General features: G+C 39.1%; 1 protein-coding gene across 6 annotated transcripts in view; it reads right to left on the bottom strand.

Moving 5' to 3' along the window:
* Positions 1–367: 367 nt before the first annotated feature.
* Positions 368–15110, bottom strand: part of ppp6r3 (protein phosphatase 6, regulatory subunit 3) — a 31555-nt gene continuing 16812 nt past the window's right edge. For 2 of the 6 annotated variants that reach the window (XM_023397451.2, XM_023397454.2), the window contains exons 17-26: positions 12933–12987; positions 12353–12483; positions 11612–11727; positions 11236–11446; positions 11016–11113; positions 10470–10665; positions 6761–6778; positions 4798–4905; positions 2987–3061; positions 368–2758 (exon numbers count right to left, since the gene is read on the bottom strand). In XM_023397451.2, coding sequence (XP_023253219.1) covers positions 2707–2758; positions 2987–3061; positions 4798–4905; positions 6761–6778; positions 10470–10665; positions 11016–11113; positions 11236–11446; positions 11612–11727; positions 12353–12483; positions 12933–12987 — 1060 coding nt within the window. In that variant the 3' untranslated portion in view covers positions 368–2706. The remainder of the gene's footprint in view (positions 2759–2986; positions 3062–4797; positions 4906–6760; positions 6779–10469; positions 10666–11015; positions 11114–11235; positions 11447–11611; positions 11728–12352; positions 12484–12932; positions 12988–15110) is intronic. The other 4 variants (XM_023397452.2, XM_023397453.2, XM_087171537.1 and 1 more) reach the window with 4 other exon arrangements.

The raw sequence follows: 15110 nt of genomic DNA, 5'->3' as shown, positions 1-15110 counted from the left end.
CACCATCAACATCCATCACTTCTCCATAGTTCACCTTTTCTCAAGCTTCAGTTTTACAACTCCATCAATGGTTGCGCTGGTTTTCAATGCGGGAGAGCACCAGAAGACAGCCACCGATAACGACCAGCAAGTGCAGTGTGTTATATCAAATGCAACTTTAGATTCCAGTGAAACATTTAATCCAATGACAGAGCATGTCTAGGACTTTGACAGCCCATAAATAAGGGTGGAGAACTGTCTGAAAGTGCACTTTCAAAGTCCTATATTGAGAGTATTCAAAAAAAAAAAAAAAAAAAAAAAAAAAAAAAAAAAAAAAACCTCAGCCATGATAGACGAGCCCAATAAAGCATCTGCAAGACCACATAGCTTCAGAAATTAAGATGAAATTTAATTAATTAATAATCAGACAAAAAAGTGGGGGATAAGTTGTACTATCATCTGTAAATAGCTTATTCCCTTTCCAATGCTGGTACAGAAAACTGAGTTACAAAACCATTTTCTCTTGGAACCAAATGCTAAACGGTGAATCATGAGTTGCCAAGATGAAAAAACTGCCCCATTTGGTGTGGGGGGGAAGAAGGGGTTCCATGGAAAGAAGGAAGGCAGCAGAAGAGTGCGATTTCTAGCAAAATATAAATCATTTCATCCCAGCTGCAAGCAGATGCATTGGTGATTGGTCTATGTTGGGCTCAGTGGACATATATTCAGCAGAAATGCTGCAACATTAACTGATGTCCGTCTCTGCATTTCTGCTCAGTATGCTGGCAACTGCAGAAGCTGGTCATCATTTATAATGCACCAGGCACCTCAAAGCATCAGGCACCTCAAAAGCCAGAAAGACATATTCTCAGGAGTTGGTGGAGACCAAACCAAAGCTAAAAGGCCATGTATACAGAGGCAACTACAGTATGTGAACACAACCATGGCAGGTTTGAAGTTTGTTTCAAAAGTTCAAGTTTGAAAACTCAACTTAAAAAAAATCCACCTTCATCAGGTGTTAGATTGATTTTGAAATTGAGGTGGTGAATGAAAGAAATAAAATATAGGTGGAACAATGGTGCATTCAGACTGACGATAGCACTAAAACCTGCTCACACTCAAAGATGCTTTACTCAAACTGGACTTCCAGGATTAAAGATCACTCCAAGATACAAGGGTCTGCATTGGTGGGGGTGTGTTACTTTGGTTGCTGCAGAGAAATAATAATAAAAAAAAAAAAACAATGCAGGAAGGAAGGCAGAAGTTTGAGTAAGAGTCATACTTCTCAAGGCTTCTCAGACACTAAAAACACTGCTCAGCATATTATGAGGAAGGATTTTAGAGCTGTGGAAAGTTATCAAAGTGGCAGCTAAATGGCAGAATTTCACTGTTCACCTTATAAAGTGATCTGCCAGGAATGTGCGCTTGCACTGCCGACATAGTGCCGAGCCACGTTCAACTTCCTCGCTCTGCGTGTCGGCCAACAACACCTGTGTTTTTCCACAGTGCTGCTGTCAGTCTGAACACAGGTCAAGAATAAACACCTGTGGCTGGAACTTGTTCAGCAGCTGATAAAGAACAAATTCACAATTTCAAATAGTTGTCTTCAGATATAAATTGAACTAACTCAATCACATTGCATTCTCTTTTCCTCTCATGTTCCTGTGTGTAATTTGTTCATTCCTCTAAATTCCCTAAAATGCTGTAGCTGCTTAAAATTCAAAAGTTCTGCACACGGTATAGATACATCTTGAACCTGCAATGGAATTTGCTAAATGTAAAGAGAGACCCCATAGTTGAGAACTACTGGTAACTACTAAACTAAAAAAGAAAAAGCAGTGTTGGGCCAAAGAACAGGGACAGTGATCTGAGGAAGTTGAGGTTGAGCTAACACTTGTGCAGCTCCCAGTTTAGGCTGCAGTGACAACAAACTGTGCCTCTCCTGTTTAGCCTTCCAGCTGCGAGGTAGTGACCCAATTAGCATGAATGCAGCCTGCCAGAAGGGGAGTGTGTGTTGGTATGGCTCTTAAGTAACAAAACATCACCGTCATTTTACTTTCATAATAAATTAAAAAAAATATATATACCAAAAAGCTTGTCAAATCTGACTCAAAGCAAAAGAAGAGGAGAAAAACATTTACAAAGAAGGCCTGCAGCAAAATAAAACTTTAAGTCTGGTTTTTAAAATGTGTTTCAATTGGCAGGAGCAGCTTTGCTCAGACACACAGACCAATGGTGGGTGAGAATTTTAAATATAGCAACTGCTACGCAGGATCCAGCAAGTAACAACAGCTTAGTGATTGGTTGGCTCACCAATCAGCTTTTCCTGTTTGTGTTGTAATTCATCTTATGTTTCTGTATACATTTTTCTTTTTATAAAATATTTTATTCATACAATCATTTCTTTAACTATAGCAACATTACTATTTAATTTTGAGTGGCAAGATATCAGTCGCACATCACCTCATAAGAACAATAGTATATAAACAAATGCAGAAAAAAAACTATTCTGTATCCATTTGAGTATGTCTCTCTTTTTGCTTTTCAGTTCATCCTGTGTCTGTACACCTGTCTGTCTGACTGTCAGTGATGACCCGATGGGAGTATTGCTGGTCCTGGTGGGGGCGTGTGATTGGTACAGCTCTGAGCAGTGGCCTCCGCTGGCTAGCCAGGAGGAGGGTCCTGCGTGGCAGAACAGGCTGGCCATTGGCTGGCATTAGAAAACCTTCATGCCGGCCCATTCACAGCTGGCTCTGAGGACACAGCACTCTGGTCCAGTCTAGAGAAACGCAAAGACATAGTTATGGACCTTTTTGGAGTAAGTGGAGACAATTAAGGAGTAGCTTTACACTACAGAAACTTTGCTATAAGTAAAATGAACACTTGGCATGCTGGACAGAGCTCAGTATGCAGCAGCACATTACTCAGTACATGACGCTGAAGGGATTTCCTGGTTAAGTGGTGCAGCCTTGACTCAATCTCACAGTTCACAGGGGCAGTCACTTACTTGGCCTCCTCTTCAGCTGGCATTTCCTCTAGAGGACCATTGGGAAGCTCCACAGTAGGCCGACACTTCTCACTGCTTACAGGAGACACAGGAGAGCAGAGGAAGAAAAACGTCACTGAATGGCTAACCTGGAATCATATTTACATAACTCTCACCAGATCATGTTCTAATGGAAACCAGTGATGGTACAATGCTGGATTAAGGCTTGATATCAGCACTCATCTCCTGATTCTAGGTCATAGATGTAATCTCTAGACTCAGTTCGATACAACCACAGTCAGCTGACCATTCTGAGTTACCATTGGCGTGAACTGGAAAGACTGTGGCTACGTCCAAAATGATATGTTTTAGGTTTAAAACGCAAACAGGTCTCAGTCCTGACTACCAGTGGTGAATGCAACATGGATAATGAATTACAAGTGTTACTGACAAGTGTTCTTCATTTTAATGCTACAATTGCATGCCCACTGTACGACAATGATCATGTGATGTGTGTTTTCAGGTGTGTTAGTTTGGACAGAGATTATTTCTGATACCGAGCTAAATAACTCATCTGAATGGGTGTGGACGCAGCCTGTAATCATTCATGTCACACTTTATTGGACTTGGATCATCAGCTGGCATGTATGTTAATTTTAATTTTAAATAACCTTTGGGGAACTTGATTTCCACATCCACCATCATTTTATACATCCCACAGCTCGAACTGAAGCACTTACAAGTTACCACTGCAGACATAATATTTAACACAGATGTCATGTTAACTGAGAAATTATCTAGCCCTAAGTAAGATAAACATCAGAAACGTTTAATAAAGAAACACAAGGTGTGGGAGTTGCACTGTTTAATAGGCTGTTTCTGATGCACAAGTTTGTGCCTGAATGTCACATGTTACCTCCACAGGAGCTACAGAACAGAAACCTAATGTTTGTGTTAATGGTGGAAAAATTTGGTCTAGTACACGGTGCTGATTCAGATATACAGTACAGAGTTTTTAATTTGACGTCTCCGTTTTGTATATTTTTTTTGTTTTCCAGCCTGTGTGCTGATGTAGTGTTTCATAATAATCTATGAATACCTTTATTAATTTATCTAAATTTACATTTAAATTATGTATTACAAAGGCCATTAGTTACATAAATCATGAATAAATCATAATGATGTTGATGTTGTTGCATTTCCTATTTTGTCAGATTTTGAAACAATTACAAAAATTATTTTAAAAAGGCTTTTGTCATTTTATTTACTTATGTGCCTGCCCACCATATTGCACCTCACAATTCATTTACTTCCCGTTTTAACATTTACAGTAATTTTCATTTAGTGACTGCTTTAATACAAAGACCTAAACATGAAATCAATCTGGGCCACATAGCAACAGATGAAGCTCCGTTTGGAGACGTCAGCCAATCAGAGCTCCTTATGTGGCCTGAAGTTTATTTCATGTTCAGGCCGCATTGCTTTAAATTAAAGAGAAAGGACAGAAAGACAGAAAATGAGAATTATTTGTAAAAACATTTTTAGCATTGTAATGCATCATTTACTGGAAAATTTAATTTGGAAGTTTCTTATCACATTTTAATAATAAATAAATACTGAGACATTATTGTGGTGATACATGACAACCTTCCATACTACTGTCACAGTGTAAGAAAGGGCTTTGGCACCAAATTGTGACTGTATCTGATTTTAAACCAGCATCACAGCTATAGACACATGTCAACACTTCCATATGAGTGGTGCTGAATGGTGCAGAGGTGTGAACACAATTTGTCTCCCTTCAGGTAAATGGTGTGTGTGTTGTGTCTGACCCTGTTTTGGGACAGCAGGCTGTGGCTGAGCTGTTGACGCCTGTTCTCTCCAAATCCACACACTCCACTACTGTGTATTTCTCTGAAGAAGCACTCTTCTCTTCATCACTGGAACACACATGTACACACACAAATATACATTAATACCATAACAAGTTATTGATAGCAACCACTTTCCCCAAAGGAACACACAGAGCACAGTGATATGTGAACAGTGATGCATGCTGAACTGACTGACAGAGCACACAGTAAAACAAAGGATGGAGGTGTTGAAATGGGGGAAACTGTGAATAGCATGAAGGAAAAGCATCAAAATGTACAGCAAATGGAGAAAGTCAACTGTTTGGAGTGTTTAGCTACAATACTGTTTACTTTGTAGCTACAGAGCCAGCAAATAATAGGCAGGCCTACAAACGGATTTGGACACTGATTAGACCAAAATTGATTGTGCCAGCCGTCAGTCTTGCTTTGTCTCAGAGAACCACCAATAATCTCAATGAGGCCTCAATCAAAGCAAAACACCTATAAACATCCAGATACAATGCAACATTTGAGGTGCTACATAACTAACAATTATTCAGCATTAGTCATTTCAGACAACAAGCTGTCATGTGGTATGAAGAATATGTGACCAATTTAGAATCTCTGGTTATGGCTGCATTTGTGACATACACATCGGTATCTTTATGCTTGATTAAAAGTTGTCTAATTGAGTACTAACAAAAATAATATTCATCCTTAACGTTACTTAATGTACAGAAAGGAAACACAACAAGTCTTAATTTCAAATTTCAATACTCAAAAGAAAAGCTTTATCCTTCCTGCATAAAACATCCAGTAATATTTTTGTGTCACAAAGCTTTTAGTGGTTTCTCTGACATTATTTACACACAGATCCTATGGTTACAATATTTCATTTCAGCCAGAGCCCAGTGGATAAATCAGAAGGCCAAAAATACGGGTGTATAATAGCTTTTCACAGATACATGTATATCAGTACAGGCACATACAGTTTGAGGTCATTAAGAAACAGCATCTCCATCACAGTTTGGGCCAGGCAGAGTGAAGGAATTTTCACAAGTAAAAACAAAATCAATATTTCATAGAATACTGATATTATATGATTACGCCTATGAGCAATTCATATTTCATTTTAATTTCGCAAGTTTTATTAATGGAACAGTATTTTCACATCTACATTTCATTTTTGTGACTGGATTCAAATTAGTAGCATCTGAAATGTAAATGTGTATCCATCCTTCTAGTTTAAGATTACTGTATTGTTTTCGGAATATACGCACTAGTACACAACAGGCCACGCTGGATGTATGTCTACTGTTCCTGTGAGGAACAGTAGTGTGTGGACTGTTACCACAAATAAAGGAAAGATGGAAAATGTTTTTCGTTATTCATGTTACCTCTCGTGCAAACATTTGGCCGTAACACACTGAACCATTATCTTTTGAATGAATGATGTTGTCTCTAATGCACGATTTAAATCAGTTGTGTTTCTACTATCTAGGCACCTACCAATGTTCAGTATTTGACTGTTTGCACATTACAAATTCTTAAGCAGTTACATCATTGTGCATTTTTACCTAGGTTACAGTCTTAATGGCTGAGCCATGTGGGCAAAGCAAAACATAACAATGAAATAAACATATGAATAATAAAATCCAATTGTGGAGAGGATGAGGCCACTTCAGGGTAATTTCACTTGTGACATTTGAAATAATAAAATGGTTTTAAATTGGGTTAAGATACAAATTGCCTGAAAACTGAATAAACTAAAAACTGCACTTGGACAACACCTTTGGTAGAAATACATGCAGAATGGAGATAATGAAATAAACAAACAAGGAGCTGAAACCAAAGATCAAAACTGGGAAAGAAAAGTTGGTGGTTGACGTGACAACAAGACTACATCACGGCTGCAGGCTGATCTCTGATTGGCTGTACATACCGATAAGATTTCAACACTCTGAAGAAGACCACACCCACAACGCACAGCAAGAGAGAGAGGGGAAGCTCAGGTTGTAAGTGTTGCTCAGTTCATCAGACAGTTGTTATTTACTCAGACAGACAGACAATATAATGCAGCATCAACAAGGGGACAGAAGGACAACGGATGACCAACTGTAAAACCTGTGGATTTCAGATAGGCAAGTACTTCACTACAGAGACACTGTTGAAATTCAAATATGAAAACATCCATTGTAGGACTGACAGGTGGCTGTGGAAAGCTTGCAGTTTCATAATTTGTGGAGGATGGGGGCTGTAGTGTGCTTGAATTCATGTCAGTTCAAATGGATTTTAATAGTGAAAAGTTTTAATGGTGGAAAAAGTACTGCAATGTTGCTAGGTGTTTCATACTTGAATATCATTTTAAAGTCTAAATGTACATAATTATTAGTATTTAATTGAAGCTTGGAGTACTTTATCACCACACAGACTTAGCTATGTACTGTCTCAGCAATTCTGCTATGTGAGGTATGGTCACCACAAATTGTTAGACACGGAAAGAATGAACATAAAATATAAGACAACTGAACCAGTCTATGGCCTATTCTTTGGGGTACAATGCCCAGCTGAAGCAACACACACATTAATATTCTGACCTATAAATTGGCTTTGACCCTCTGTGTGGTCTTCTGGTGCCAACACAGTGCACAGGTGGGAGGTTCATTCAAATGAGGCAGAACCAAGCGAGCTGTTGGTATTTTAGACGGAAATTGGATCAGTGGCCCTGTCCAGACCTGTTCAGACCTGGTATTAACATCCGTCTCAAGTGATCTGATCACAAGTGCTCAGCTCTAAGTTCAGGTGTGAACGCACCCAAGATGCATTGAGGACGCATTTGAGATCTGATCACTCAGACCACATTCAGAGGAGGTCTGGACCACATGTGTCCACATTCTTTTAGCAGTGTGAACGTGAATGTGTCCTGGACCACACTGAAGGACCAACTACTCTACTGACGAATTGTCTAACAAACATTATAATATTATAATCTTCATGAAGGAGGATTTACTGCAGAACTGTTGTATTAGACTACATCACCTTTATCTAGGTTTTCCTAATAAACTCACAACTGAGGACAACATGGAACATTGTATATTTATTTAAATAACAATGTGTCTTATTTCCAGTTGTTGGAGTTTCTGTAACCAAGTTTTTTTGCTGCTTCACATCCCAGCTAATTTGTTATTTTCCTTATTACAGCAGCTAATTACCCACTGTACATTTAAACTTACAATAGTTCTGCTCAAGCAGTTACAGCTGTTTCTTTTAGCATTTCTCGCCAATTCCATAGTTGTTCACACACTATTCAGATCTGATAATTACTTTAGCTTAGCAGTTAGTGATAGCTTCTCTCGTGCTCTCTCACTCAGTGAGTGATCTTGGATCACAAATGAACTTGTTCATAAAATTGTGGTGTTTTAGCAACTTCGTAGAGAACTGTGATGTTTATCTGCTGCCTCACCGTGGACACATAGCTCTGCTTATGCACAGACCTGCTCCTGTTTGTTCCTGTCTGTACACAGTAGCCTTCAGTATTGATAGGCTACTACTCGTAACATGTAACCTATCAAATAGTGCTGTGCATGGTAATGATTCTGATAATATCAGATCTGTTGACCCTTACTCAAAAGGAAACTACAGACTTGCAGTAAATGTGCAGAAACAGTGGAATAATGCTTTAATTGTGAGTAAACTCAAACTCTCTCCAACCAGTAGATGTCTTTAAAAAGGTCTAGGGCCCATCTCAGATCTTGATGTTAAATCTAACGCTGCTGCTACAGGAACTGTGACAGATACTACGTCCACACTACTACTTTTTTATTTTAAAAAGGCATTTTCAAACGAAAACGATCTCTGTCCAGATTAACACACCTGAAAACACATACTTAACCGAGCAATCACGTATACTGGGCAATGTCAAGCCTGTGTGAACAGGAAGTAGATTGTCTACTCTGCAGTTGATTAGTTGGAAAAAAATACAACGAATGAGGATCAGCAAAGACAGTTGTAGTGTTAATATACAGAATTTAACTGCATAACAGCTGCTAGCAAAAATGACAAAGTCAGTAACACTTCTTCATTATCATAATTCATAATCATGGTGTATTTACCACTGGTAGTCAAGGCTGATGAGAGTCATCAAGAGAGACCATGGGTGTTTACACCATAATTTCCAAAGGTCTCCGTTTTTGCCCGTTCAGACTACCGCACAACGGGGGCCAGCAGCCTTTCCAAAAATTGCAGTTTTCGTATTCAAAAGCTCTGTCATGTAGACGGGAGGCGAAAACATAGCAAAAGAGATGCGTTTTAAAACAAAAATGTAGTAGTGTGGACGTAGCAAGAGGGATGGTGTGAGGTCTCCATTCTGGTAAAGACACCATCACAGTGTATCACAGTGTTCCCCTCTCGCATTTTGAGAATGCCAGGATCACAACCACAGCACTCAAATTGCTACTAATGACATTTACAGGGCTTAAAGTTATATAAAAAAAAAAAAAAAAAAAAGGGGGGGGAGGGGGCGCACAGATTCACTTCTCTTTAACAGCATGTGCTTTGCACCATTTATTTAAAAATACTATATGTCAGCAGTAACAGTGCAACAGCTCTAAAGTGCGATCTACTTTGAAAAACTTCTGGGTAATTATAATTTGGAAAAAAAAAAAAGATTTGCACATATACAATATGTGCTTTGCACCATTTTTCTCTATTCTCCATAAAAGTATGTTCAATGTAACAGACAACTGTAAACAATACAATAGGCCTATTATAGCAACGTTCAAGTGTTTCCTTCTGGAAAAACAGATAATAATGAGAACTAGAAAATTCCAGGGAAATTTTGAGTGCCACGGGGGGCTACTGCCGGGATAAGGGTTAGGGTGTCACTGTAGCGATGAAATCACGCAGCCCTTAGCTGTCAGAGGTCAGGTCAGGAGCTGCAGTTGCCATGGCAATGTGAAAAGGGCACTCCTCTCAGCTATTCTAGCTGTAGAGGAGTGCCTCGGAGCTGAGCACCCGTGGCACTAATTAAATAAATATTGAAGATTAAAAAAAAATACAGTAACATTGAAGTCCTTAAAGAACTGGTAAACTGAAGTTTAAAGTGAAATGAAGAAGGCCATTATCACTTATTTCTTCATTGTTTTTGTGTTGTGAACAGCAAAATAGTGAAGGACAGATCATGTTCAGCAATTAACGTTTTTTTTTTTTAATTTATTTATTTTTTTTTATAAATGGCAGACACGGTCAGTTATTGAGTGTCAACCGTAACGGTCGCTCTCGGTAACGTAGTTGTATGTTGGAGTGCGCGGACAGCATGCTGGTGCATATAGTAGCTTCCTCGCCCGGCTCTTCAAGCCGCTGGATCCTATACTGCCAGTGTTGCCAAGACCCGCCCCGCTCTGCTTCTGATTGGCTAGTAAACGGGCGGGAACCGCTTTCCTCTCATACCATTGGTTGGTTAAGTTTATTACCTTGAACATGATAAACTGCATCTACAACAAATGCCTAAGTGTATTGACTTTTCGTTTTTCATTTTTTCTCTCACAGCGTTACACCGGAGATCCAGCATGGTGCCGGAATACTTTAAGCCCTGCATTTAGTCATGTAGCACAGCTATGTAGTGTGTTTTTGTGTGGATGTGTTTGGCGAACCTCTTAAAGACGGCGGTCTCAGTCTTGGCATCAACAGTGAGGCTCACGGTTTCTTTCATAGAGCCGTTGATGACTGTCTCTGTGATGCTGCGCTGCTCACAAGAGGTTGTTTCCTCCTCCGCTTTAGATCTCCCACAATCCTTAGGTGAGGTGGAGGAGGGACAAGCCAAACCGGTTCCCAACCAGCCATCACAGTCTGAGGGTGTTGAGAAAGGTGAAAAACAGGTCAAATCTGACAGATACAATTTTGCCATTTAAGTTATTTCAACACATAGGAACTCACACCGACCCCAACAGAACACATATTCACTCACCAGCACGATTTTGGATTATTTAGATTCTGCCACTAAAAGATAAGCAAATTTTCTGTGTGAGTGTGTGTCTCCAGGTTTAGTGTGTCACAACGGGACAGCAGGAGAGTTGGGGCGACACACATCAGTATGTTGGAGGGCGCCCTGGTGTGTGTGTGTTTGTATCTCAAGATCACATGATGTTATATAAACCACACTCTGGATTAACATAGACATGCATATTAACACATCTCACCTTCAGGCTGAATGGGTGCATTGACCCCAAGAGGGTCCATTGTCTCTATGCTGGTTTCCATAGCAACAGGAGAATTGCACCTCAGTGGGTCTTTAGGGCTGAAAAACAGCAATTTCTATTTATGAAGCACACAGCCAAAAGCAAGCAGTGGTCTGCTGTACCTGCAGCTCTGCCTGCACACTAACAAGAAACGGTAGCAGAGCCTGTCACGATGTCCTACCTAACAGGGGTGAAGTTGGAGAAGTCAGCCCAGCCCGTTTCAGAGTTGGCAGCAGAAGAGGCGCTCCATGCTGTCTCAGGGGGGGCTTCTGTTGAAGAGGTGGAGGACGATAAAGGAGAGGGGGCAACAGGGTTGTTGGGACTGGAGGCCGGAGCTGTGGATGTGCCCGTGTCCATGGGGATGTCATCGAAGTTTGCTGTCCACACTGGCCCTAAAAATAACAATGTTAAAAACACATGAAATCACTCAGAAAATGTAAGGTATTGATAAAAAAATAAATAAAGAAATGTCCTTATCAATTAAAAAAAATAAAGAATAAAAGCAGGCATCACATTTGCACCAGCACTGATGTGTAGTTGTCAAAAGGTACACCAACCTGTGTCAACTTCCATTCTGTCATCAGTGCTGGGGTTGGAGACTTCAAATGGATCTCTCTTTCCATCCTCCTCCTCTGAGTCTGTGCTCTCCTCACTGTCTGTGCTACCTGAACTCCTGAAATGGACACACAGACTGAGGGTTATTTCCAGACGTCAACCTTGTCTGAGTTCATCCTCTCATCATACTGGAGAGTGCAATAAACTCCACAATCAGACAGCTTGGCTATTAAGGCATATGCTAAAAATGTTCAGTGTTTTTAACAGTTGTTGTATGCTTGTATTAATTACTCAGTTTACTAGAAATGCTTAGAAAAGCAAAGAGGATATATTTAGGTCATTTTTCTAGGAAGTTTTTTTTAAGCTTTTCAGACAATATCAGTAACTGACATATTAAAACAATGATAGATTAACCAAATACACTATTGGGTGTCTCAACATTTCTTCAACCAGAATATTTTAAAACATCCTTTACATAAACATCCAACACAGAAACTCCTGAACTTAAAAACTCAGAAGTAAAGAACTGAAGAAGAACACACAATGTGCTCATGTTTACTCATTTGATGCTTTACAGTTAAATGACTTTGCAGATGCTCACATTTTATAATTAACTCTGCATGTTTGGTAGTACAGACAATTTTAAGAGGGATGATGGCCTTGAAGCTGTAGAAGTCACATCGGAGTTTATTCACAAACAAACCATCTCAGTGCGTGTGTGTGCGTGTGTGTGTTTAACTGACCTGGGACGTCTCTGAGCCTCTGGTGCGAAGGTGACATCTTTTTCATCCCAGATATCTTCCTCATCTGAACCAGCATCTTCAAACTGCTGGATTTTCTCCTTACAGCGAGCCTCAAACAAAGCTATGTTCGCCTGGGGAGAAACAGAAACCGAAACATACACACACACTTAGAACAGTTTACATCTATAGTACTTGCACATACAAACTAGGGTTGGATCCTACAGAACAAAAGCCACTCAGCCGTGAAGCAGACATTAACATGTTTACTGCTCAATGGAGAAAAATGACAGCACATCCATGTCTGTATCTCACACTGTGCTTTGCTCAGCTTTTGGTTCAATTGCATTTCTATCAAGATGAATCCTTGTATTCTATACAGCTGCCATACATTTGTTTTATGGAAGAGTTTGAATTTCTTATCTTATTTTGTGGAATCTGCTTCTACATGAATGTCATATTACAGTGATATCAGGAAATATAAGATATGTAATATTAACAACACATTTAATTTGTTGAGAATTTCACTTTCTCCTCTCATTCAATAACTGATGAATTCAAGATTAATAATCAAAGTACTTACACTTTCATTTGTATTCAGTGAAAAATTGATGTCTGATATTCTATCAAAGGGAATACTGCAATGTTAAAGAGAACAGAGTTTAGTTTAGTTAGGGTCGTTAGGCATCCACATATACACACAGGCAGACAGGCTCTAGCACACAGCTGTCACATTTTATATTCAATACTGCAGGAAAAACTAAAAATTATTCTTGTCCCACACCAGGTTCATGGTAATGTAAAGACAGCGCTGAGGAAGGAGGTTTTTAGATAGACACTTTTGTTCCTTTACATGCGTGTTTTGTGTTGTGAACTGGTCAAACTAAGAAAAGCATACATAAGAAGGTAGTAGGAGAAACAGTGCACCTTTATACGACAGCCAAACTGGTCACTCTAAATGTTGCTTATTTTCCCCAGATATTGTTCCTTATCCAACATTTAAAATATTACATCAATAATTAGAGGAAAGTTCAATCATTTAGGGGAACTGTTTGCCATCTTACACAAAGTCCCACAGCATTAATATAAGCTCAAGTCTTAGCCCAGCTTAGCACAAAGACTGGACACAGAGGGAAACTGTGATCCTTACTCTGTCAGGGGTGAAAAATACACCTTACAACAACTCCTTTCATACATACATAAAGCAGTACATAGATTAGGACAACAACTTGTTGGTGTGTTCAAGTATCTCTTTTTGTTTGCTCAAAAGTCTAACACCAAAAAGTCTCTTACAAACAAAGACATGAAAAAAACGAAAAACCTTAATTTTTACACAATGAATAATCAAAATAGGTGCCGATATATTTTCGGTCATACAATCCATTATTCGACAAATTGTTTCAGTTATATTATAGATATTTTTTTCTTTTATGCCAAATGCCGTATGTTATTACTGATAAATTCTGATCCATACAATTTGCCTACATTAGTAGCAATACTAGTCTTATGTGTAAAAGTCTGACATTTAAACTTCCTTTACTGGTATCAAACATTCATCCTCATTAATGTTTAGGTAGCATGCCTAATATGTGCACACTCAATCTTGTTTAACGTGTAGAAACTTGAGCGGCTTCCTACACATTCATGATTCATCTGTCAGAAGTCCCAGAGTCGAGTTAAGATATTTATTTCACCACATCCAGGTGTGAATGTAAAGTTTTTACAGCTAAAAGGCTTGACAATACAGATTAAAGGGCAATTACTTGTTGACTTCTTGATGGACAAGGTAGGACAGTACGTTATTCACATTAAGTGAGCCAGGCTAGCAGTTCCCCCTTGCTTCCAGTTTTTGTACTGACAGCTAAACACACCTAGGACTCTCTCAGCACTGGAAACCCATTGTTTAAATTAATAAAGCTTGTCATCTGACTATGGTAAAAATCCTTCCTTTTTAATAAGAACTGTTAAGATGTTAAGACTTTTAATTAGCCTCTGTCATTAAGATCAGGGTCATTCTAGTCACCTATAGCATCTTTCCAGTAGGAAACAAGTAAATGAGGCTGCAATTAACAGTAGTAAAATTACCACCTGCCCACACATGAACGCAACAATTCCGTTACCATCTGCCCACCCTGGACAGGAGCTTGAACCAGCCTACAAACCCCAAGTCTGGAATTCCTTCATCTAACCACTCTTACTACTATTCCCCAATACTCAAAATGTAATATTTAATATAGTAAGGACAATAATTGTATCCCAAATTGCTCTTCACCTAATCCCACTTTACCTTCCAACTTGTGCATTCATGACAACTGGTAGGTATCTGACCTGTAAACGATGTGTTTTCTTTTTAAAGGACATCAGTGGTGCAAAAGATGTCCAGTGTACAATCGTTCAGGCCTTGGGGAAAAACCAAGTCCTCTCCTTGTAGACTCCACAAGGCTACAGATACTTTCCAAATATCCTGACTGCACAGATGGGAAGACCACCAGACAGACTTTACACTTAAGTGGAATGGGAGCACAGCACCAATACAGCAGTTCTGTCAATTACTCGCTTCAATTTCACAAATTTAACAATCTTACATTTTTTTTTTCAACAGAGATTTAATCAAATTTTGTGACTCATGCATTTTCTTTTCCAGAACTATATATATATATATATATATATATATATATATAAAAAACTGTATAAACACAGTTGTTTGCACTACTGACACAATTAGGACAGATCTTTTCATTCCTCTTTCTGCTAAAAGAAA

This window comes from Seriola lalandi, unplaced genomic scaffold, assembly GCF_002814215.2.
Source record: "Seriola lalandi dorsalis isolate HSWRI2012SDOR001 ecotype SW California unplaced genomic scaffold, Sedor1 jcf7180002055008, whole genome shotgun sequence".
Taxonomy (NCBI): Eukaryota; Metazoa; Chordata; class Actinopteri; order Carangiformes; family Carangidae; genus Seriola; species Seriola lalandi.
The sequence above is the reverse complement of the archived record's forward strand: the minus strand, read 5'-3'. Positions and strand labels throughout refer to the sequence as shown.